Source organism: Nannospalax galili, unplaced genomic scaffold (genome assembly GCF_000622305.1).
Source record: "Nannospalax galili isolate Female #2095 unplaced genomic scaffold, S.galili_v1.0 scaffold340, whole genome shotgun sequence".
In the NCBI taxonomy this organism is placed as follows: Eukaryota; Metazoa; Chordata; class Mammalia; order Rodentia; family Spalacidae; genus Nannospalax; species Nannospalax galili.
The window spans coordinates 562,073-585,274 of record NW_008347519.1 but is presented as its reverse complement, the minus strand read 5'-3'; the positions used below and the strand labels follow the sequence as shown (position 1 = coordinate 585,274).

Here is a 23,202-nt window from a genome sequence, read left to right as displayed (position 1 = left end):
CACTGACACACTCTGCCAAGTTCTACCTGTACTGGCTTCACTTTTGAAGTCAGATGTTTGGCTACTCTGTCAAAAGGGAGTCATGCCAGCTGGAGGTATACTGCTCCCAGGACCCCTGGTAGACAGGACAGAGTTGAGGCCACTACTGTTGAGACCCTGAACCCTGGATTTGCGTCTTTCCAGGAGGGCCTCCTCCAGCAATGACCTCCTCCTGGTTCCTGGCCTTTTTCTTCCTGACTCCAGCCATAGTAGTCACCCTCAAAGCTAGTGGTCCATGTCCAGCATGTTGGGGGGCCACCTTGGACTTGGAGAGCCAGCGGGAACTGCTTCTTGACTTGGCCAAGAGAAGGATCCTGGACAAGCTGCACCTCAACGAGCGCCCCACACTGAGCCAGCCTGTTTCCAGAACTGTTCTGAAGACCGCACTGCAGCGCCTCCATGGGTCCCCACAGGGAGCCACTCTGAAGGATGACCAAGAACAAGAATATGAGATCATCAGCTTTGCAGAGACAGGTGGGTTCCTGATCTGCAGCTCCACCCCAAAACCTGTTCTGTCAAGGAAAGGAAAAATTTCCTTAGCACTTCACTCTTGACTTCCTCTCCCAAAACATTCATTTCCTGCTTTCCACAGTCTGCATCTAAATCCTAGACTCCCACCCCCCAATCTGTCTCTGATAGCTCATATCTAACATGGGAGCTGGGAACTGGTAAGGTTCAATTCTTTAGAGACTGCCTTCCCTCAGTGCCTCTGGCTCCTCTCTCTGTAGGCCCCATAGCCTTCCACATATGTGAGCCCATCCACTGCCCAGGCCTGGAGCCATGGGCTGGTTGCTGGGGAGTCTATGATTTCTCTGACCCTAAGATCCAGCCCCTATATTTCCCCTTTCTCTAGAATACCCCATTTCGGTAAAAGGAGGAAAAGTCAAACACCAACACTACAATCCCTCTCCATATGTCAGGCCCCCATGTTAAAGTCCTCGTATCAGAACAAGGTCAAAATGGAACTCAGAAAAATATGTGAAAGATAAAGTTTGGACTGGAAGAAAGAAACACTTCCATAGAGAAGGGAGCTGAAGAAAAGATGAAGAATTCTGAGAAAGGAACTTAGAAGCAAAATGCAAGCTCTAGCTCTGGAAGACCTGTTCCTGGCTCCTTTCCCTGATTAGCACCTGCCCTCCTTCTTCAAGACTGATACACAGCCTGCCCCCTACAACCCCCGTTGTTGCCCAGCCACTTATTAGCTGTGTGACCTGGATGGTTAATAGTTTTCTTATTTGTAAATGAAGATAATGACAACACAGCTGAGAGATTTAAACAGCTTAATATAAAGTCCATAGAAAGTTAAAGGGGGAGGCAGAAAGCAGAGAGGACTCAGCTCCTTTCAGGAAAGGATTTTGGTCAGGGTTTCTTCTCTCTGTAACCTCACAAGAGACAAGGGAGCTCTCCGAAGTTTCTTTTAATAGGACATTAGTCACTCCATGAGGGCCCCACCTCCTAACACTATCATATTAGGAATAAAATTTCAACATGATTTTTTTTCTTTTTTGAGACAGTATCTCCTTATGTAGCTCAAGCTAGCCTGAAACTTAAAATGTAGCTCAGACTGGCCAAAAATTCATGATGCTTCTGCCTTAACTTCCCAAATACTGGGATTATGGAATGAGTCCCATGGCAAGCTTCCACATATGAATTTTGAGGAGACAGAAGTAAAAAAATCCACAGCAACCTTTCTGCATGAAGCCTCAATCATTCTAGCCCAGCCTTCTTTAAAACAAGGTGGCTAGGTTCCAATGCCAGCCGTGGTGGCGCATGCCTTAATTCCAGCACTCAGGAAGCAGAGGCAGGCAGATCTCTGTGAGTTCAAGGCCAGCCTGGTCTACATAGTGACTCCAGGACAGCTGGAGCTACAGAGAGACCCTGTCTCAGAAAGACCAAAAAAGCCAGGCATGGTGGTACATGCCTTTAATCCCAGCACTCAGGAGGCAGAGGCATGCGGAGCTCTGTGAGTTCAAGGCCAGCCTGGTCTACATAGTAAATTCTAGGACAGCTGGGGCTACAGGGAGACCCTGTCTCAAAAAGACCAAAAAAAACAAGGTGGCTAGGTTCCAAGAGGGCAGTTTCAATGTGTAAATGATTGTCAAGCTTCTGCATACACTTTATTTGCTTATGTCCCATTGACAAAACATGTGGTCAAGCCCAGAATCAGCGTGGGATGGAACTAGATAAAAGTCAAGCAAACCAGGATGTGTTGCTCATCAGGGGCTGCCAATATGGCAATCTATATAGTCTATGCCCTGGCCCCTAAAATAATTCATGCCACTCCTACTCCCATATATGAAATACAATTACCCCCTCTGGATTATTCCACCTCAAATTTTCATCCATGATGCTATCAGGATCAGGTTTAAAGTTCATAGTCTCATCACCTAAATCAGCAGCAAATAGATAAGGCTTCTCTGGTACTTTTTTTTTTTTTTTTTTTTTTTTTTTTTTTTTTTTGGTCTTTTTGAGACAGGGTCTCCCTGTAGTCCCAGCTGGCCTGGAATTTGCTATGCAGATCAGGCTGGCCTCAAACTCCTGCCTCTGCCTCTGCCTCTGAAGTGCTGGGATTTAAGGGCATGAGCCACCAAGTTTGGCTATTCTGGTACATTTCTTTAGGTGCAGGGATCTTTCATGGTATCCTAAACCTGGCTCATACAGCCTTGTGACAACTGATGGTAAACATCTTAACACTCTGGATTCAGTGACATCACATTAGAAACTTAAAATTGGACATTATGGGAGAATTTATACTAGAGAAATTGATGATGACTGCAAATCAAGACTTCTTTTTGTCTTTTTGAGACAGGGTCTCCCTGTAGCCCCAGCTTCCTAGAACTCACTATGTAGACCAGACTGGCCTTGAACTCACAAAGATCTGCCTGCCTCTGCCTTGCCACCACACCCAGCTAAATCAAGACTTTTAAGTGTTCCTCCCCCAACCCCCAATCCCCTGGACCAGTTGTTAAACATTTACTAACACATCATTGCCTAAGTCCTAAAAATAAGTTATCTTCCTCCCACACACCTAACACAATGCTGAAGCTAAGACAGGAGGGCTAGGACAACGCACCATAATAGATATTCCTTTTCAGAATGTAATATGGGGCAATGGGCCAAAGCGGTCACTGATTCATAAATCCTCTCTCTCTCTCTCTCTCTCTCTCTCTCGCTCGCTCTCGCTCTGGCTCTCGCTCTCGCTCCCTCTGGTCTTGCTGGCCTCAAATTCTTGATCCTCCTGCCTCTGGGATTATAGGCATCCAATACAATGCCCAGGACAGATCCAGAAAAATTCTGATTTCCTGCCTAACATATATCTCTGTCCACACAGATCCAGAATTCCCTTGGTTGGGGCCTGATTCTGCTTTGTGGAAAGAGTCTCATTCTGTTCACTAAGGCTCTCTCCGCCTCCTGAGTCTACAGACATAGCCTTCTAATATGTCCTTCCTGTTGAATGAGAACTGAGCAGAGACCTCTTTTACTGTTTTGTGTTTTTGTGGGAGAGGGTTTTGTGCACACCAGGCAAGAGCTATAGGGAACTATAAGGGTTTTTTTTTTTTTTTTTTTTTTTTTTGGTATTTTTGAGACAGGGTCTTTCTGTATCCCAGCTGGCCTGGAACTCACTATGTAGACCACAGACCAGGCTGGCCTTGAATTCACAGAGATCTGCCTGCCTCTGCCTCCCTAGTGCTGGGATTAAAGGTGTGCACCACCATGCCTGGTCCTAGTTCTTCTCTTTTCATTTTGAATTATCCCTATCCACTTTAGTCCAAACTGGTGCTCCTTTGTTAAAATTCCCTTCAAACTGTTGACCCAACAACTGTCTTGAGAAACCTGTGCCTACCTTGGAGTATATAATACTGTCATTTTCTTAACAAGTACCTCTCTTTCTCCCAATGCCCATGATTAAATCTGTATTAAAAATCTTTTCTTGGGCCTGAAAAGATGGCTTAATGGTTAAGGGCGCATACTGCTCTTCCAGAGGAACCACCCACAATGGGCAACTCAGAACTGCCTGTAATTCTAGCTCCATGGGGATTCAATGCTGGTCTTCCAGGAGCAACTGAACTCATGCACATACCCACACACATAATTTAAAATAATACAATCTTTTAAAAAATATTTAATTTATTATTTTTATGTTTATGAGTGTATTGCCTGCATGTATGTAAGTGCACCTGTGTTGTGCAATGCCTCGGAGGTCAGAAGAGGGCTTCAGATTCCCCTGGAACTGGAGTTAAGGATGGTTCATAGCTGCCATGTGGGTGCTGGGAATTGAACCAAGGTCCTCGGCAAGAGCAGTCAGTGCTCTTAACTGCTGAGCCATCTCTCCAGCCCCAAAGTAATACAATGTTTTTTAAAAAAAAACTTTTTTGGTCTTTCTGAGACAGGGTCTCCCTATAGCCCCAGCTGGCCTGGAACTATGTTCAGGCTGGCCTCAAACTCACAGTGATTGGCCTGCCTCTGCCTCCCCAGTGCTGTGACTAAAGGCCTGTGCCACCATGCCCCACTTCAATCTTTTTTAAGTTTGTAGAAATTTAAATCTTTTCTTAATAAAAAGGGGAAAGTGACTCTATAAAGTCTCTAGGTAATAAACAGTAGCCCATTAAATTTGATAGAAGGTATTCCATGCTCTTAAGTCAAAACCTAAGCCAGCACAATGACTTTCATCTATAATCCTGGCACTAAAGAGGCTGAGGCAAGAGGATCATTCTGAGTTTGAGGCCAGCCTGGGCTACATAGTGAAACTCTGTCTCAGAAAGCCAAATAAATAAATAGATAAGTAAAGAAATAAATACATTTTAGATCTTAACAAAGTGTTAGATCTTAACAGTTTTCCAGCTGACCCTTTGTCTGTAGTAATCTTTACTCTGACCATGTTCCACTGATAGTGGACAGAATTTTTTCTTGTCTTGGGGTTATTTTTTACTTTAAGAGTCTTTTATCAACAAAAAAGGGAGGAAGGAACAAGGATTTTATTTTTCAATCTAGCAAGACTTTTTAGCAAGTATTTCAATCTAGCAAGTATTTTTTTTCTAAATTCTGCTTGAAAACAGTAGCATTTGTGTTTTGTTTTATTTGTTTGTTTGTTTGTTTGTTTGTTTATTTGAAACAGGGACTCCCTCTGTAGTCTAGGTTGTTCTGGAACTCACTGTGTAGCCCAGGCTGGCCTCAAACTCACAAACTCACAGTCATCCTCTTGCCTCAGATGTCCAGTTGCTCCTGGGATTACAGGTGTGAGTCACATACCTGGCTTTTTTATTGTTGTTGTTGTTCATGTCTCCTGAAATGCTTTATCACAGACAGCTAAAAAAGCCAACTGGCATTTTCAACATTCTGCCAGGAAATCTCTTTAGCTAAATTCACAACTTAGTTAGATATGGATCTGGCTTCCACATTACTACAGGTGATAGACATAACTCTTTCTCCAGCTTCCAACAGCAGTTTCCTCTCTGTCCTTCCTTCATTAACAGTCTCGTCTCTATCCTTCCAAACTCTACCTGCCACTGAGTCCCAAAGTCAATGCTACATATTTTAGGTTTGGATTATGGCTGTACCCCACTTCTGATACCAATTTATTTTTTGTTATTTATTACTACCATATAGTAGTGTAAAACAGAGTTTTGTTGCTGCTGTTGTTTTGGGGATTTTGTTCTGTTTTGTTTTGTAGTGCTGGGAATAAGTCCTGAGTATCAAACCTACTAGGTAAGCATGCTACCACCTGAACTGCACCCCCAGTCTTATCATAGCCTTTGTCTTTGTATTTTGATTTTTTTTTTTTTTTTTTTTTTTTTTTTTTTTTTTTTTTGTCTTTTTGAGACAGGGTCTCCCTGTAGCCTCAGCTGTCCTGGAACTCACTATGTAGACCAGGCTGGACTTGAACTCACAGAGATCCGCCTGCCTCTGCCTCCCAAGTGCTGGGATTAAAGGCGTGTGCCACCACGCCCGGCTATTTTGATATTTTTAACATAGTTGTTTGTTTGGTTTTAGTTTGGTTCTTGTCCCTTTTTTTTTTCAGAGTCTCATTCTGTAGCCAAAGCTGACCTAGAACTTCCAACAATTCTCCTGCTTTAGCTTCCCAAGTACAAAGAATAAAGGCAAGAGATATCACATTCATCTTAACATACTTTCTTTAAAAAACAACTTTATTATTGTTATGATTTTCTGCCTTAACTTGGTTTATCTGGACAGTTTTTATGATCCAGCTGGTATATATAATTGAAGTCACTTAAACAACTATATCCAGTGGTGAACTCAGATGGGACTTGTACATCTCTGATGGTTTCTGGTCCTCCAAAGTTTCTCTCCACAAGGCATCTCTCTTTAAAACACTGTGTCTAGCCAGGTGTGATGGTGCACGCCTTTAAACTGGGGGGTGGGGAGCAGGGGCAGAGGCAGGCAGATCCTCTGTGAGTTTGAGGCCAGGCTGGTACAGAGTTCCAGGCAGCTGGAGCTACAGGGAGACCCTGTCTCAAAAAGACCAAAAAAAAAAAAAAAAAAATCACTATGTCTAGCTGGGCGTGGTGGCACACACCTGTAGTCCCAGCACTTGGGAGGCAGAGGCAGGTGGATCTCTATGAGTTTAAGGCCAGCCTTGTCTACATAGTGAGTTCCAGGCCAACCGGGGCTACAGGGAAACCCTGTTTCAAAAAGACCAAAAAAAAACAAAACAAAAAAAACCCCACTGTGTCTAAGCCAGACATAGTGGTGCACGCCTTTAATCCCAGCACTTGGGAGGCAAAGGCAGGTGGATTGTTGTGAGTTTGAGATCAGTCTGGTCTACATAGTGAGTTCCAGGCCAGCTGGGGCTACAGAGAGACTAAATCAATCAATCAATCAATCAATCAATCACTGTATCCAGCTTCTAAGAGCACAAAATCTCAGTATAAAAATTATTATCAGAGCCGGGCTTGGTGGTGCACGCCTGTAGTCCCAGCACTTGGGAGGCAGAGGCAGGCAGATCTCTGTGAGTTCAAGGCCAGCCTGATCTATATATAGTGAGTTCGAGAACAGCTGGGGCTACAGGGAGACCCTGTTCCAAAAGACCAAAAAAAAAAAAATTATTATCAAATTTCTACTTGTACCATGCTTGCTAATATTTCATGAGCTAAATCAAATTACATGGAAAGACCAGAATCTATATGGGAAGCTGTTGCATAATGTCATGAATAGCAGAAAATTCTGGTCATTGGAGGCCAATGATGTAATATTCCTTTGTTTGTAATATTCCTGTGTTGTTGTTTATTTTTGAGACAGGGTGTCATTTAACCCAGGCTGGTCTTGAGCTCCTTATATAGCTGAGGATAACCTTGAACTTCTGATCCTCTTGCCTCCACTACCCAAATCCTGGGATTCTACAAGTGTGCACCATCATTTCCTGTTGTTTTTTTTGGGGCGGGGGGAGGTTGATGTTATTTTTACATTTTATACCAACTTTATTCACAAACAGTTCAATAAACTTCAGCAGGTGAAAAATTGTATTACATTCAATAATTCACTAAGAAATGAAGCAAAATGAAATACTGATATATACAGCACAACCAGATCTCAGATATACTATGCTAACTGAAAGAAGGTTGAGCCTGTACTCTATAAAATTCCACTAATAGAACATTTTCAGAAAGAAAATGTGTAGAAACAGAAGGTAGATCATCATCAGGGAGTGAAGGTAGATCATCATCAGGGAACAAAGGTAGATCATCATCAGGGAGTGAAGGTAGGGGTTGTGCCTATCCAGAGGCAGCATCTCTGTGTGTCACCACTGTTTTGTTAGTTATACAGGACTTTATGGTCAAGTTCTGAAAACTAGATGAAAAGAGTTAATTTATTTACTACAAGCCAATTTTTTTTAATCAATGAAATTTAGGAAAATGGAGACTGATTAGGAGATTGAAAATTGAGATAATCATATACTAAACTTAAATCAGGAGCATAGCCCAACCTCAGTTCTAATCTATGAGGAAGCTGAGAGTCCTCACCTTCATTCTAAATGAGGTAGAACAGGCCTACACTTTTTATGCAATTAACAGTACAAAATTATACTTTAATCCCCAATGTAGATTATAGAAAATTAAAGATTTATAAGACACATGACAAAAATGGGAAAGTAATATATAATAAAAAAAACATTACATTAGAGCTACTTATTTTCTAGAAATTACATTAGTGTAGGTTGAACATCCCAAATCCAAAAATGCTCCAAATCAAAACCTTTGGAGTATAACATGACACTACAAGTTGAAAATCTTAAAGCTTGGGGCTGGAGAGATGGCTCAGTGGTTAAGAACACTGGTCTTGCAGAAGACCGGGGTTCAAATCCCAGCACCCACATGGCAGCTAACAGGTGTCTATAACTCCAGTCCCAGGGGATCTGACAGCCTCTTCTGTCCTCTGGGGGCATCGCACAACACAGGTGTACTTACCTCCATTCAGGCAATACACACATACACATAAAGTAAAAATAATAAAATATTTTTTAAAAAGCCGGGCGTGGTGGCACACGCCTTTAATCCCAGCACTTGGGAGGCAGAGGCAGGCGGATCTCTGTGAGTTCAAGGCCAGCCTGGTCTACGTAGTGAGTTCCAGGACAGCTGGGGCTACAGGGAGACCCTGTCTCAAAAAAACAAAAAAAAAAAGAAAGAAAAGAAAAGAAAATCTGAAAGCTATTCTCATGTGATGAGTCTCAGTCAAAATGCAGGCACAATAATAATGCTGTTCAAATTCAGGCTATGTATATGAAACAGAAGTAAATTTGTGTTCAGATGTAGAGCTCCCATCCCCAAGATACTATGTGCAAATATTTTTACTTAAAGCATTTTTTTAATCTTTCTCAGGGTTCTCATCTGTATTAGTTACTTTTCTGTTGTTGTGATAAAACACTGTGACCAAGGAAACTTATAAAAAGGAGAGTTTATTTAGCTTAGAGTTCCAAAGGGGCAAAAGTCCATCATGGTGGGGAGGCATGGTGGCAGAGGTGACTGGAGTAGGAGCAGAAACTAAGCTCTCACATCTCCAAGCATGCACAAGAAGCAGAGAGTGACTGGAGAGCCCTCAAGGCTTAAGAATTCTCTAAACGTGCCCCGGTGACATACTTCCTCCAACAAGGCTACACTTCTAAGACCTCCCAAAACAGTGCCACCAACTGGGAACAAAATGTTCAACTATTTGGAGCCTATGGGGGCCATTCTCATTCAAACCACCACATTCCACTCCCTGGCCCCCATAGGCTTATGATGACATAAAATGTAAAATGTATTTAGTTCAACCTTAAAAGTCCCCATAATCTTTATCGGTCTTAATACTATTCAAAAGTCCATAGTCCAAAGTTTCTTCTGAGACTCAGAGAAATCTCTTAACTATAAACCTCTGTAAAATCAAAAGACAAATTGCATACTCCAAACATAGAGTGAAACTGAATGCACATTCCCATTCCAAAAGGGAGGAATAGAGGCATAGTGAGTAAATGCCAGACCAAAATAAGACCAAACCCAGCAGGACAAACACCAAATCCAGTAGCTCCACATCTGATTTCTGGGACTTTATTTCCAATGGGTTTAGATGGCTCAGCCTCTCTAACTTTGCTGCCTGCAACATACATCTCTTTCTTGGGCTGGTAGCGCTCCCTGTATGCAGCTCTCCTTGACAGATGTCTCACAGCTCTGGCATTATGAACATCCTGGGGTCTCCACTGCCAACAAGGCTTCACCTTCACAGCTTCATTCAATGACCTACCAGGACTTTCCTTAAGCAGGGATGCCTTGTTGCACTCTGCCTGGCCTCTGGCGGCTCTCTGAAACGTCAGAGAAGAACCAATGACTCCTTCACACTCCAATGACCCCTTCACTCTTGCATCTTTCGTGCCTCTAAAGCTAGCACCAGGTGAATGACTCTGCCCAGGGTGGCTACAAGTTTGTGTTGGACCCTGGCCCGTTTCATCCACTTTTGAAGATTTTCTCTGCTGTGGTGTTCTAGGAGTAGAAAATCTAAGCATTTTCCTTTCACAAACTGGAGGCTTAGCTGGGTGTGGTCTTGCCCTGGAGGCACTCTCTCCATTGTTTAACTGCAAATCTCTAGGCTTCTCCTTAATCACTTTATTCTCCTTATCAAAGGGATCCTCTCCAGCACAGGCCAGGGCTGCAACATTAATCTTTCCAGTTTCTTTTTCAGTCCAAACTGTACATTATGCATTTCTTTCTGCTCCATTTGCCCTTTTTCACTGTAGAGCTTCATGATATTCACCATTAATAGCCACACCACCATTTCTACATTAGGATGCCTTGAAATATGGTCTACCAAAGAAATTAGTCCATTGCTTTTTAACTTAGCCTCAGGCAAGCTCTTAGGCTGTGGATAGACAGTAGCCAGTCTCTTTGCTAAAATATCCCAGTTGCTGTTTTAAGTTTTTATTTCCCTCTGAAACTACTTTGCTCTCAGCACTGCTTTCTTCCAGGCTCCTACTAGAGCTTCCCATTAAGCTCTGCTAACAACATTCAACCACTTTTCTAGTCCAAACTTCCAAAGTCTTCCACGTTCCTCCAAAAACCCACATAGTCAAGTTTGTCACAGCAACACCCGACAGTCCTGGTACCAATTTCTGTCTTAGTTACTTTCTGTTGCATGAAACACCATGACCAAGGGAACTTATAAAAGGGAGAGTTTATTTAGCTGATGGTTCCAAAGGGGTAAGAGTTCATCATGGTGGGAAGGCATGGCAGCAGAGGTGGATGGAGTACGAGCAGAAGTTAAACTCTCATATCTTCAAGCAAGCACAGGAAACAGAGTGACTGGAAATCCCCATATCCTGTTTTATGAAGTACTGGGGATAGAACCCAGGGCTTCCTGCATGCTAGGCAAGCATTCTATCAAATGAGCCAACCACTCCCACCCATGACATAATATTCTGTTACAGCTCCTGCTAGTCATGTGTTTGCCTGCTGTAACTGGAATGACTTAAGAAGCTCCAACTAAAAAAAAAATCACGAAGGGTGGCCCATGCCTATGAATCCAGCACTTGGGAGGATGAAGTAGAGGGATCACAAATCCAAAGCTAACCATGGCTACATAGCAAGGTTCTGTCTTGAAGAAAAAAGAAGAGGAAGAAGAGGAATTCTAACTATACAGTTCTTTATATCTTAATAAGAAAGGATAGATTGGGCCAATCAGACTCTTAATTTGGGAGCTAAGAGACTAGGAGGTCAACTCACTAAGCTATGAAGAGTTGAATAAAAGGTTCTATAGACCCACAAGGTGGGGCCATGATTTTGGGACCTGAGGAAGTTGACAAAAAGTCAGAAGCAGATCTAGAAAGATCTAGGAAGAGTAGAATAGATTTATACAGAGACAGAAACAAAAGAGATCAAAAGGGAGTTGCTGAGAACTGTCGAAAGCAGCAATGTCCCTGACTTTAAAAAAATTTTTTGTCCATGTATACATATGTGTGTGTTTTATGTGTGAATATAGGCATGTTTGTGACATGATGTGGTTGTCGTTGTGTGCATATGGAGGTCAGAGGACAAGCCTGACAATTCAATTAATGCAAAGCCTTGTTGAATTTTTATTTCCTGCCTTTTTATGTCCTTGATCATGATATCTTACAATAAAACACCTTTACCTCCAAAATAAAACAGCTGGGCCTGGAGAGATGGCTCAGTAGCTAAGAGCACTGACTGTTCTTGCAGAGGACCCAGGTTTGGTTCCCATTCCCAGCACCCACTAGCAGCTAATAATCGTTCTTAACTCCAGTTCTAAAGGATCCAACACCCTATTCTGGCCTCCATGGATGTTGCACAACACACATGCACTTGAATGCAGACAAAGTACTCATATACATAAGTTGTTTCTTTAGAAGATAGCTAAGGCTAAGGACCTAATTCAGTTGTAGAATGCTTGACCAGCATGCATGAGGCCTTCAGGTTCATCCCTAGCATAACAAGTTGAAAGAAAAGAAAAAAAAGAATAGCTAAAGCCCAATAGTAATAGGCTGTTTTTATTTTGCTTTGTTTTAAGATAGGGTCTTTAAAATAGCCCAGCCTAGAACTTGCCATGTACCCCAAAATGAACCTTAAGCTTAAGATCCTCTTGTCTCAACCTCCTAGGTAGCTAGTATTTCATGTGTGTACCATGAGGCCTGGTTCATCGTAATGATCATTTAGTTGCTTCCTTTTTTAAAAAATATTTTATTATTTTTATTTTATGTGTATTCGTGTATTGCCTGCATGTAGGTAAGTGCACCATGCCGTGCAATACCCTAGGAGGTCAGAAGAGGCTGTTAGATCCCCTGGAACTAGAGTTATGGACAGTTGTTAGCTGCCATGTGGGTGCTGGGATTTGAACCCCGGTCTTCTGCAAGAACAACCAGTGTTCTTAACTGCTGAGCCATCTCTCCAGCCCCATTGCTTTCTTTTTTAAAAAACATTTGAACTTCTTTCCAAAGATTTCTTTCTCTTTTTTTTCCTATTTTGAATCAATTAGATGATTTTTTTTTGTGTGTGTGTGTTTTTGAGACAGGGTCTCCCTGTAGCCCCAGCTAGCATGGAACTACACTGTATAGACCAGGCCAACCTCAAACTCACAGAGATCTGCCTGCCTCTGTCTCCCAAGTGCTGGGATTAAAGCCGTGTGCCACCACACCTGACATTGAGCCAATTAGATTTTTTTTAGAATACCTTTTATGTATTCTTTGACATGTGCACACCCAACTTGCTCCAGAGACCTTCCAACATGTCCTCCTCCCACCTTCATGTCTTTTTATTTTTTTGTAACCCATCGAGTCCAATTACCGCTGCCAGCTTAAATGCTGACAGACCTTGTTGGCTTGATCATGTGCAGGTAACCTCAGCTTCAGTGAGTTCATGAGTGCAAGAGCCATGCTATGTCCAGAAGACAGCATTTCACAGCACTCCTCCCCATACTCTGGCTTTTACATTCTTTCTGCCCTCACTTCCAAGATGTTCCCTGAGCCTTGAGGAGAGACATAGGGATGTCTCATTTAAGGCTGAGTACTCAACAGTCAATTATTCTCAGCACTTTAACTAATTATGAGTCTCAATATTAATTGCCACTCCCTGAAGAAGTTTCTATGGCCAACGTTAAAAGTAACATTAATCAATGGGTATAAATATAAATATTTAGAAGGCAGCTTGACAACATACTCATTTAGCAAAACAACAGTAGTGAGTTCTCCAGGGCCTCTGATCTCCCAATCCATGGACTTTTGACCAGGTTTACAGTACCAGGCATGAATTCCCTCCTCTAGAGCAGGCCTCAAAACCAATCAGAGAGCAGTTTGTTACCCCCATAACCTTCACACACTCTTGCACCAGTGGGCACATCTTGCCTGGCAGGTTGGTATGACAGCATTCAGGGTTCACCAGTGGGTAATAACATTCATTATTTTTCTCCCCCAGTAGCCGGTATAGCATCTTTTAGCACTATGAAAACTAGCCAACAGGGAGGAAATTTCCTGGTCAGTTTGAGTCTGGTTTTTCTCTGTCCTACAGCCAAAATGTGTTGTGCCTTCAGCAATAGGATTTTTTCTTTATGGTTTTTGTTTGAAGCAGGGTCTCCCTGTAGCTCCAGCTGTCCTGGAACTCACTATGTAGACCAGGCTGGCCTTGAACTCACAGAGATCCGCCTGCCTCTGCCTCCCAAGTGCTGGGATTAAAGGCGTGTGCCACCACGCCCTGCTAGCAATAGGGATTTTAAAAAACAAAAACAAATATCTGCATAAAAAGAGAAACTGTGCGACTCTATATGAAGACAACGTCACATTCCACAGCACATCATTGGTTAATTTTCAAACTGTCAAGCATTACTTCAAACAAGAGAGAGAATATAACTGAACACAGTCACTACAACAGAACAATCACAAGGACAGAACCCAGCCCAGCTTCTCCATGGATCATTTTAAAACTTCAGCTCTGTTTCTAACACTTTTTATTAATTGTTATTTTACCCACCCCCGTTCTGTGTTGTAGCCACTCACTGTTTGCATTGAGTGTTTTTAGTAACTGCCTCTGGACTCGAACAGTGAGTACAATCAAAATAAATATTGTACTTGGTAGGGAAGGGAAAGCCTGTTGGAGAAGCTTCTAACCAGCCACGCTCTGGACCAGCATGTTGGACTCCAGTGCAGCAAATGCAGTAAAAATTTGGTCAGTTTCTGTGTGAAAACAAAAACAAACAAACAAACAAACAAAAAACCAAACAGGGTATCACTGTAGCCCCCGCCAGTCTGGAACTCACTTATAGACCAGACTGGCCTCAAATTCAGAGATCCACCTGCCTCTGCCTCCTGAATACTGGATTCAAAGGCATGCACCACCACTCCTGGCAGCAGCAATAGGGTCTTATCTAGTTATAGTGGACAATAAAGAGCAATGGCAATAGTTTGTATTGTTTGAGAGGCCTCTGGGGCCTCCCTGATCAATAATGCATAGAGAGGTATCCCATGCCTAACACTGAGGTTTCGAAGATTTTCATTTAATAGTCCATGTCTTTGGGGAAAGTATTACCAATTAGGTTTTTTATAATAAAAGTTTTGATACATTCAAGTTTTTGGCAGATAATTCTGATGTCAGTTTAAAAGAAGAATTAAAGGGTCTGGAGAGATAGCTCAGTGGTTAAGAGCACTGATTGCTCTTACAGAGGACCCAAGGTCGATTCCCAGCACCCACATGGCAGCCAACAACTGTCAGCAACTCCAGTTCCAGCGGATCCGATGCCTTCTTCTGACCTCCCTGGGCATTGCACAACACGAGTGCATATACACACATGCTGGCAATGCACTCATACATATAAAAATAAAAAATAAAAAAAAATAATTTTTTTATCTTTTTTGAGTCAGGGTCTCCCTGTAGCCCCAGCTGGCCTGGAACACACTATGTAGGTCATGCTAGCCTTGAACTCACAGAGATCTGCCTGCCTCTGACTCCTGAGTGCTGGGATTAAAGGCGTGCACCACCACTCCCAGCTAAAAAATAAAAAATTTTTTTGGTCTTTTTTGAGACAGGGTCTCCCTATAGCCCCAGCTGTCCTGGAACTCACTATGTAGACCAGGCTGGCCTTGAACTCACAGAGATCCAGATCCGCCTGCTTCCACCTCCCGAGTGCTAGGATTAAAGGCGTGCGCTACCACGCCTGGCTAAAAATAAAATATTTTTTTAACAAGACCATTAAACAGGGTGATACATTAAGAGACGGAGGTTGAATTCATATAGATATGTTAGTCAGGAAAGCTCCCCTGAAGAGGAGACATTGGCACTGAATGGCTAAAGGAACCAATCATTCAAAGATCTTGGAGAGACATTCTAAGCAAAGAAACTAGAAATGCAAAGGCCATGGGATGGGTCTATGTTTGGTGAACAGAAAAAATAAACAGTATGGGTAGAATGCAGTAATGAAAATTTTCTAGCTAAGGAGTTTGGCTTTTTAACTATACAGCAAGGGGAAGTCTTTGAAGGATTTCAAGCTGAGGAAATAAAACTGATCGGATTTAAATAATAAAAAGATCATTCTGGCTAATATTTGAGGTTTGGAGAGTAAGCAAATTAATTAGGAAGCAATTGCTATGGCTCAAGGAAAAAAAAGGCTGTTAGACTAATATAGAGAATGAAGAAAGAAGTGAAATTATATTAGGGCCGGGCGTGGTGGCGCAGGCCTGTAATCCCAGCACACTGGAGTCAGAGGCAGGCAGGTCTCTGTGAGTTCAAAGCCAACCTGGTCTACATAGTGAGTTCCAGGACAGCTAGGGCTACAGGGAGACCTCGTCTCAAATAAAAAAAAAAAAATTACATTATGAATTGGCGATAGAGTTGATGGATCTTGCAGAGAACTTCAAGGTATAGGATGACAATCATGGTTTGGCTTAAGCAATATATTTACAGGGAATGGGAAGATGGAAAGATTGGAGAAGGAATGGACTTGGATTAGGGAGATGAATGTAAAGCTCTTTTTTTAAATATGAGAAGTATGGCTAGAAGTATGTGGTGCACGCCTTTGATCCCAGCACTTGGGAGGCAGAGGCAGCCAGATCTCTGTGAGTTCAAGGCCAGCCTGGTCTACATAGTGAGCCCCAAGCCAGCCCCACTACAGGGAGGACCCATTTCAAAAAGACAAAAAAAAAAAAAACCAGGGGGGGGGAGAGAGAGAGAGAGAGAGAGAGAGAGAGAGAGAGAAGTATGCAATATATTGGGGTTGGGTAGTAGATGCTCAGCAGTTAGAGCACTTGCTACTCTTGCAGAGGATCAGATTGGGTTCCTAACACCCACATGGCAACTCACAACTGCCTGTCACTCCAGTTCCAGGGAATACAACACCTTCTTGCAGCTCCCACACACACCAGGCACACACATGGTGCAGATGCATACATGAAGGCAAAACACTCATACACATAAAATAAAAATAAGCCAGGCAAGGTGGTGCATAACTTCAATCCCAGCACTTGGAAAACAAAGGCAGGCAGATCTCTATGAGTTCAAGGTTGGCCTGGTCTACATAGCAAGCCCAGCCAGGGCTACAGAGTGAAACCCTATCTCTAAAATAATAAAATAGAAGCCAGGCACGGTGGTGCACGCCTTTAATCCCAGCACTCCGAGGCAGAGGCAGGTGGATCTCTGTGAGTTCAAGGTCAGTCTGGTCTATGTAGTGAGTTCCAGGACAGCTGGGGCTATCACTCAAAAAGACAATAAATAAATAAATAGATAGATAGATAGATAGATAGATAGATAGATAGATAGATAGATAGAGAGATAGATAGATAGATATTAAAAAAAAAAAAGCAGTTGTGGCAGAGTATGCCTGTAACCCCAGAACTGGGAGGCAAAGACAGTCATATCTCAGGGGTTCTCTGGCCAACCACTCTCACCAAAACAGTGAGTCCCAGGTCCAATGAGAGACCCTGCCTCAAAAAACGAGGAGAAGCTGAAGAGATGGCTCAGTGGTTAATAACACTGGCTGCTCTTGCAGAGGACCAGGGCTTGGTTCTCAACACCCACAGCCTACGTGGCACCTAACAACTGTCTATAACTCCAGTTCCAGGAGATCTGATGCCCTCTTTTGGCCTCCACAAGCATTGCATGACAGGGATGCACTTACATACATGCAGGCAAAAATACTCATACACATAAATTTTAAAATAATTTTAGAATCAGGCATGGTGGCACACACCTTTAATCCCAGCACTCGGGAGGCAGAGGCAGGCGGATCTCTATGAGTTCCAGCCAGCTGGGGCTTCAGGAAGACTCTGTCTCAGAAAGACCAAAAAAACATATATGTAATTTTTTTTTTGGTCTTTTTGAGACAGGGTCTCCTTGTAGCCCCAGTTGTACTGGAACTCATTATGTAGACCAGGATGGCCTTGAACTCACAGAGATCTGCCTGCCTCTGTCTCCTGAGTGCTGGGGGAACTTTTTTTTTTAATTTAAAATAAGAGGGGAAAGAGGGTGCAGTAAGGTGGATCAGCAGGTAAAGGCACTTGCCTCCAATCCTGACAACCTGAGTTCCATCTCTAGGACCCACATAATCGTCCTCTGACCTCCACACACTCTGTCATACACCCCATCCCCATAAATAAATGAATGTAATAAAAATATTTAAAACAATAAAGAGGGGTTGAGAGCTCAGTTAGTAAAGTACTTGTCTTGCAAGCATAAGGAACCATGTTCTCCAGAACCCACATAAAAATCCAAGGCATGTGCCAGGCATAGTGGCACACACTTGTAATTCCAGAACTGGGAGCAGAGGCAGGAGGATCCCTGGGACTCACTGATCGGCCAAAGTAGCCTAATTGATGAGCTCAAGCCAATAAGAGACCCTGTCTCAAAGGAAGTGGGTGGTTTTCCTGAGGTTGCACCCAGTGTTGTCCTCTGGTCTCCACAAGCACTCCCACCCACATGCACAGGTGTACCCTCACACACACATGTACCTGACCACACATGAACACACACATACACTTTTTAGAAAAAGATGCTTCAGCAGCGAAGGTGAGAGATACAGGCAGTTGTAATGGAAAAATAAAGAAACATGCAGCCAGGAATCTTGGTGCATCCCTACAACACTTAAAGGGCCAAGGCAGAAGGACCTCAAGTTCAAGTGCTAGGCTACAGAATAATTTAAAGCCCAGCCTCAGCCAGGCATGGTGGTGCTCGCCTTTAATCCCAGCACTTGGGAGGCAGAGGCAGGTGAATCTCTGTGAGTTCGAGGCCAGACTGGTCTATATAGCAAGCCCCAGGGCAGCTAGGGCTACAGAGAGACCTTGTCTCAAAAAGACACATACAAAAAAAGCCCAGCCTCATCTACACAGTAAGATCCTAGCTCAAACCCCCCCGCAAAGAAAAATAAAAGTGACATCATCAGAATCATTTTGGTAAGTGACTAGATGCGGGAGTGAGGGAGGCAATCATAGGGTTTCTAGATGAAAGGGGGGGGCAACTGAAAGAGAAGTGTTGATGCTTAGGTGAGAACAAACTGATTCCAGTGTGCTGGCAGGACAGTCATGTGCCCAAATCAAGCAGTTATAAATTTAAGCATGAATTTGGAGATCCCCAAGTCTCTATGTCCAGTCTACATATGCAAAATGCCCTGACATGGAAATGTGGGGAATCACTAACATAAAGATTGTGCTGACTGATCCTGAGTTTGCTTAAGAGCTCCCTTCAGCAGAGAGTTAAAAGGAAATGAAGGTCAAAGACAGACCTTGGAGAACTCTTATACTGAAGGTAGGGACAAAGAAAGGAAAGCCTGAAAAGAAAACCAAGGGAGAACTTCAAGTAAGTTGCTAGGTGTAAGGCTGGAGAGGTGGCTCAATTGTAGAGTGCTTGCCTAGCACCCACAAAGACATGAGTTCCATCCTCAGCACATCAAGCCAAATATGGTGGAACATGCCTATTATCTCAACATTCAGGAAATGGAGGCAAGACCATCAGGAGTTCAAAGTCATCCTACACTACATAGTGAATTCAAAGCCAGACTGAACTACATGAGACTGTATCTCAAAAAACCAAGACAGCTCAAACACCAGAACAGAATTGCAGTCAAGATAGCAGAATCTCAGCATTCCCTTAACTCCTGTATCCTGTGTCCCCAAGGCTGCCAGAGCTGGGAGCAACAGTATAGCTAGACAAACATTTCAAGGTGGACCCCTACATTGGTCTGGAGGCTTGCACTGTCCAGTCCAGGACTGGTCCAGGACTGTCCAGGACTGTTAGACCTCAACCTGAAGGAGAAGCAAGTTGAGATTCACCCAGTGCCTTTGCAAACCAGAGCAGGCACAGCTGAGGTGCAGGAGGATGCTGCACCACTCTACCCCGCTGACCCTGAGTTCTACAATATCACAGTACCCATTGCTGCTAATCTAAACCAGTTCAGGCTTGTTTTAGGAACAAGGAGTCCTCACCTAGCTGTGAGCACAGCAGTTCCAGGTTCTGTGACTTGGAGGACTGGGACCCAGTGGGATAGCCTGAGCCTGGGCCAGGGACCCCTGTTCTCCCCACAGTCCTCCAAGCTCTCCCAAATTCTGGAGGCCCTCCAGAAACCTGAGTCTCTGCTTTGACATCTGGGTACCAAGGAGATGGATGGCAGACAGCAAACTAGGCTAGGCCCTGGGGGTTTCTAAATCTATAAAGACAGAATCCTGCAGGACCACGTCCTAGGGGGCCTGGCTCAGTGATTTCAGCCTTGGGCTGCACTGACCCCCTCAATCTACCTGCTAGAGGTAGTGTTGCAGTTTTGTTTGATTTTTTTTTCCCTGAGAGATCACCCTCCTACACATCATGCACACATACAAGCACACACAATAAAAAGTTTAAAAATAAGGGGCTGGACAGAGACAGCTCAGAAGTTAAAGAGCACTGGCTGCTCTTGCAGAGGACCCAGGTTCAGTTCGTAGCACCCATATGGTGGCTAACAACCATCCATAACTCCAGTTCCAGAGGGATCCAATACCCTCTTCTGGCCTCCTCGGGCATTGCATGACACAGGTGCACTCATACATGCAGGCAAAACATTAATATACATGAAATAAAAATGAATAAGTCCCAAATTTTTTAAATTAAAACAAAAGGTGGGCATAATGATACAGACCTATAATCCCAGCACTCTGAAAGTGGAGGCAGGAGAATCAGTTCTAGGCTACCCTTAGCTGCACATTGAGTTTAAGGCTTGTCTGTACTACATGAGCTATTGCCTCAAAAAACTGAAGAAAAGCCAGGCATGAGGGATGCATCCCTTTAATCCCAGGGCTCAGGAGGCAAAGGCAGGTGAGAGCTCTGTGAGATCAAGGCCAACCTGGTCTACATAGTGAGTTCCAGGCCAGCTGGGGCTACAGGAAGACCCTGTCTCAAAAAAAAAAAAAAAAAAAAAATTAAAAAAAAAAAAAAAAAAAAAAAAAAAAGATCTGAAGTGTGAAGAGAATAGAGAGGTAGTTGCTAGAATTGATGCTAAGGCCGGCCACAATGACTTGACTAGGGCTTCTTCTGTCCACAGGCTTCTCCAGCATCAACAACACTCGTCTCGATTTCCACTTCTCTGATAAAACCACTGGTGGCATGGAGATCCAGCAGGCTCGCCTCATGTTCTTTGTGCAACTCCCTCCCAATACCACCCAGACCATAAATGTGAGAGTTCTTGTGCTAAGACCATATGATACCAACCTCACGTTGACAACTCAGCACCTGCTGGAGGTGGATGCCAGTGGCTGGCATCAAGTTCTCCTGGGACCTGAAGCTCAGGCTGCTAGCAGTTGGGGGCACCTTACCCTGGAGCTGGTACCTGAAAGCCAGGAGGCCCAGAGTTCAGTCATCCTAGGTGGGGTTGCCCACAGGCCTTTTGTGGCAGCCCAGGTACGAGCTGGGGGCAAGCACAGGGTTCGCCGACGAGGCATCGACTGCCAGGGAGGGTCCAGCATGTGCTGTCGACAAGAGTTCTTTGTAGACTTCCGTGAAATTGGTTGGCATGACTGGATCATCCAGCCCGAAGGCTATGCTATGAACTTCTGTACAGGGCAGTGCCCGCTACATGTGGCAGGCATGCCTGGCATTGCTGCGTCATTTCACACTGCAGTGCTCAATCTGCTCAAAGCCAACACAGCTGCTGGCACCACTGAAGGAGGCTCATGCTGTGTGCCCACAGCGCGACGCCCCCTGTCTTTGCTTTACTATGACAGGGACAGCAATATTGTCAAGACAGACATACCTGACATGGTGGTAGAGGCCTGTGGGTGCAGTTAATGGTGTAGGCAGTCCAAAATAGAGTGGACAAATGTGTCCTTTGGAGATGCCCTTCTTCACGAAGAGGGAGTTGTCATATTCCTGCCTCTAGAATGTGAATTCCTTCTTCTTAAACAGACAGATTATCCCACCTTTGACTCTAGGAGAGCTACATCTAAAGAGAGTCACTGTACCATCTTCATGACCACATCTTCTCTCCTGGGGCATAGCCTCCAGTTTTCTCTATCGTCTCCCATTGAAGGCTGACTCACCTGAGCCGTATCACCTGAGCCCTCCTTCCCTCTAGCAAGGGAAGACCTAGGTTGGAGACTAATGAGTAGGAAGATACAGAGGTCAGAATATTTCAGTCAAGCAAAGTGTCTCATACTTATAATCCCAGCACCCAAGAGGCTGAGGCAGGTGGATCTCTGTGAGTTCAAGACCAGCCTGGTCTATATAGTGAATTCCAGGACAGCTGGGGCTACAGGGAGACCCTGTCTCAAAAAGACCAAAAAAAAAAAAAAAAAAAGGAATGAGGTTGGCAAGTTCAAGGCTAGCCTGGGCTACATTGTGTAAGCCCCTGTAGCAAACAGGAAGGAAGGGAGGAAGGAAAGAAAAAAGAAAGAAAAAGATAACGAATATATCTTCCTCCTGCCCCCCATTTGCCTGCAAGCCATGGTTGTGCTGTGTCCCCACAGCTCTGGCTCCCTCCCATGGCTCCAGGTTTTGGGGGCTCTAAACTAATATCACTGTTTCAACACTAGGGAGTCTTGAGGGATTTCCTCTTTTCTAATCCCTTGTTTGAGCACCCTTTTCATTGGTTCCCTTAACCTTGCCTAAGCCTCTGTAAATAACTCCTTTCACAAGTCCTCTTGAGATAGCTGAAGGGGTCCTCTGTCTCCTATTAGGAGTCTCTGTCGCCTATTAGGGTATCTGGATACCCCCAGATAATTGGAGCCTTCCTCTCTCTTCACATGGATGCCTCAGGGCTGAGCTGTTATATCCATCTCATATTTCATGACTCTTCCTCCTCCAGGCTGCCTCCTCCTTTCTTCCTTTGTCTCCCTCCATCCTTCCAGGGGTCTCATGGCTAATAATGAACTAGTTTTTGCCTGCTTCTGTCTCCCTCTGTACTCACTCCAAGAGATGAAATAGATCAATGACCAACTGTCAAGTAAGCTAACACTGTGAAGACACATGTGGTAGGAGGCAGAAGCATGCTCAGAGCTGACTATGGGATCCTCTGGCTAGCCTTCCTTTTATCTACTCTTAGAGCTCTAGCCATGAGTCCTGCCTGGAAGCTTGGGTGGAATAAGATGAAGAGGAAGGCCTGGGATAAAGAAAGGTCAGCATTTACGCTGAGACCTGGTCCTCTTTGGACCTTTGCCCTTCTTCCCCCATCATCTCCTCACTTTGGCTGGACAGCCTTGAACCATGGGGTCGATATTGTCTGCAGCCCAAGGCCAGGTTTGCGCAAAACCCATGTGTCCTTTGGAGAATGTGATGTCTGTGTTTGCTCAGCATGTAATCCCCTTCTGCCAGAGTAAGAGGTCCCTGTAATGGAAATGCAAAGGAGAAAATCTACAAGGGACCTTTTGGGGAGATGCAAGTCTGAGCTGTGGGCCTTCTTCGGCAACCCATGGAAGTCAACGTGCCTTTGACCTGAGAAGACCTTAATCTCAGCAAATTTCCTGGTGTCTCTCCGTCTCTCTTTTGTCAGTGACCCTCCTCCACACACCTTCATTTCTTTCTCAGATCTAGCGCCCTCCCTCCTAACTGCAGTACCTATGTAGGACGAAGACAGGGTAAGGCAAAGTGAGGCACTCGCCTTATGGACAAAATTCTAAGGTGAAGGCAAACAATTCATCAATTAAGATAAGCAGTATTTTAATTCAAGGTTTTCAAACATCAACGTTAGCGCAGCAAATCCACGATTCACAAAACAGCATATTTTTAAAAT

At 43.9% G+C, this 23,202-nt stretch overlaps 1 protein-coding gene across 1 annotated transcript; it reads left to right on the top strand.

The window, feature by feature from the left end:
• Inhbc (inhibin subunit beta C) lies at nucleotides 1-21,699 on the top strand. Its single transcript, XM_008844081.2, has 2 exons — nucleotides 1-513; nucleotides 20,521-21,699. Exons 1-2 carry the CDS (start codon nucleotides 201-203, stop codon nucleotides 21,261-21,263), a joined length of 1,056 nt encoding a protein of 351 aa, XP_008842303.1. The 5' UTR covers nucleotides 1-200; the 3' UTR covers nucleotides 21,264-21,699.
• The last annotated feature ends 1,503 nt before the right edge of the window (nucleotides 21,700-23,202 follow it).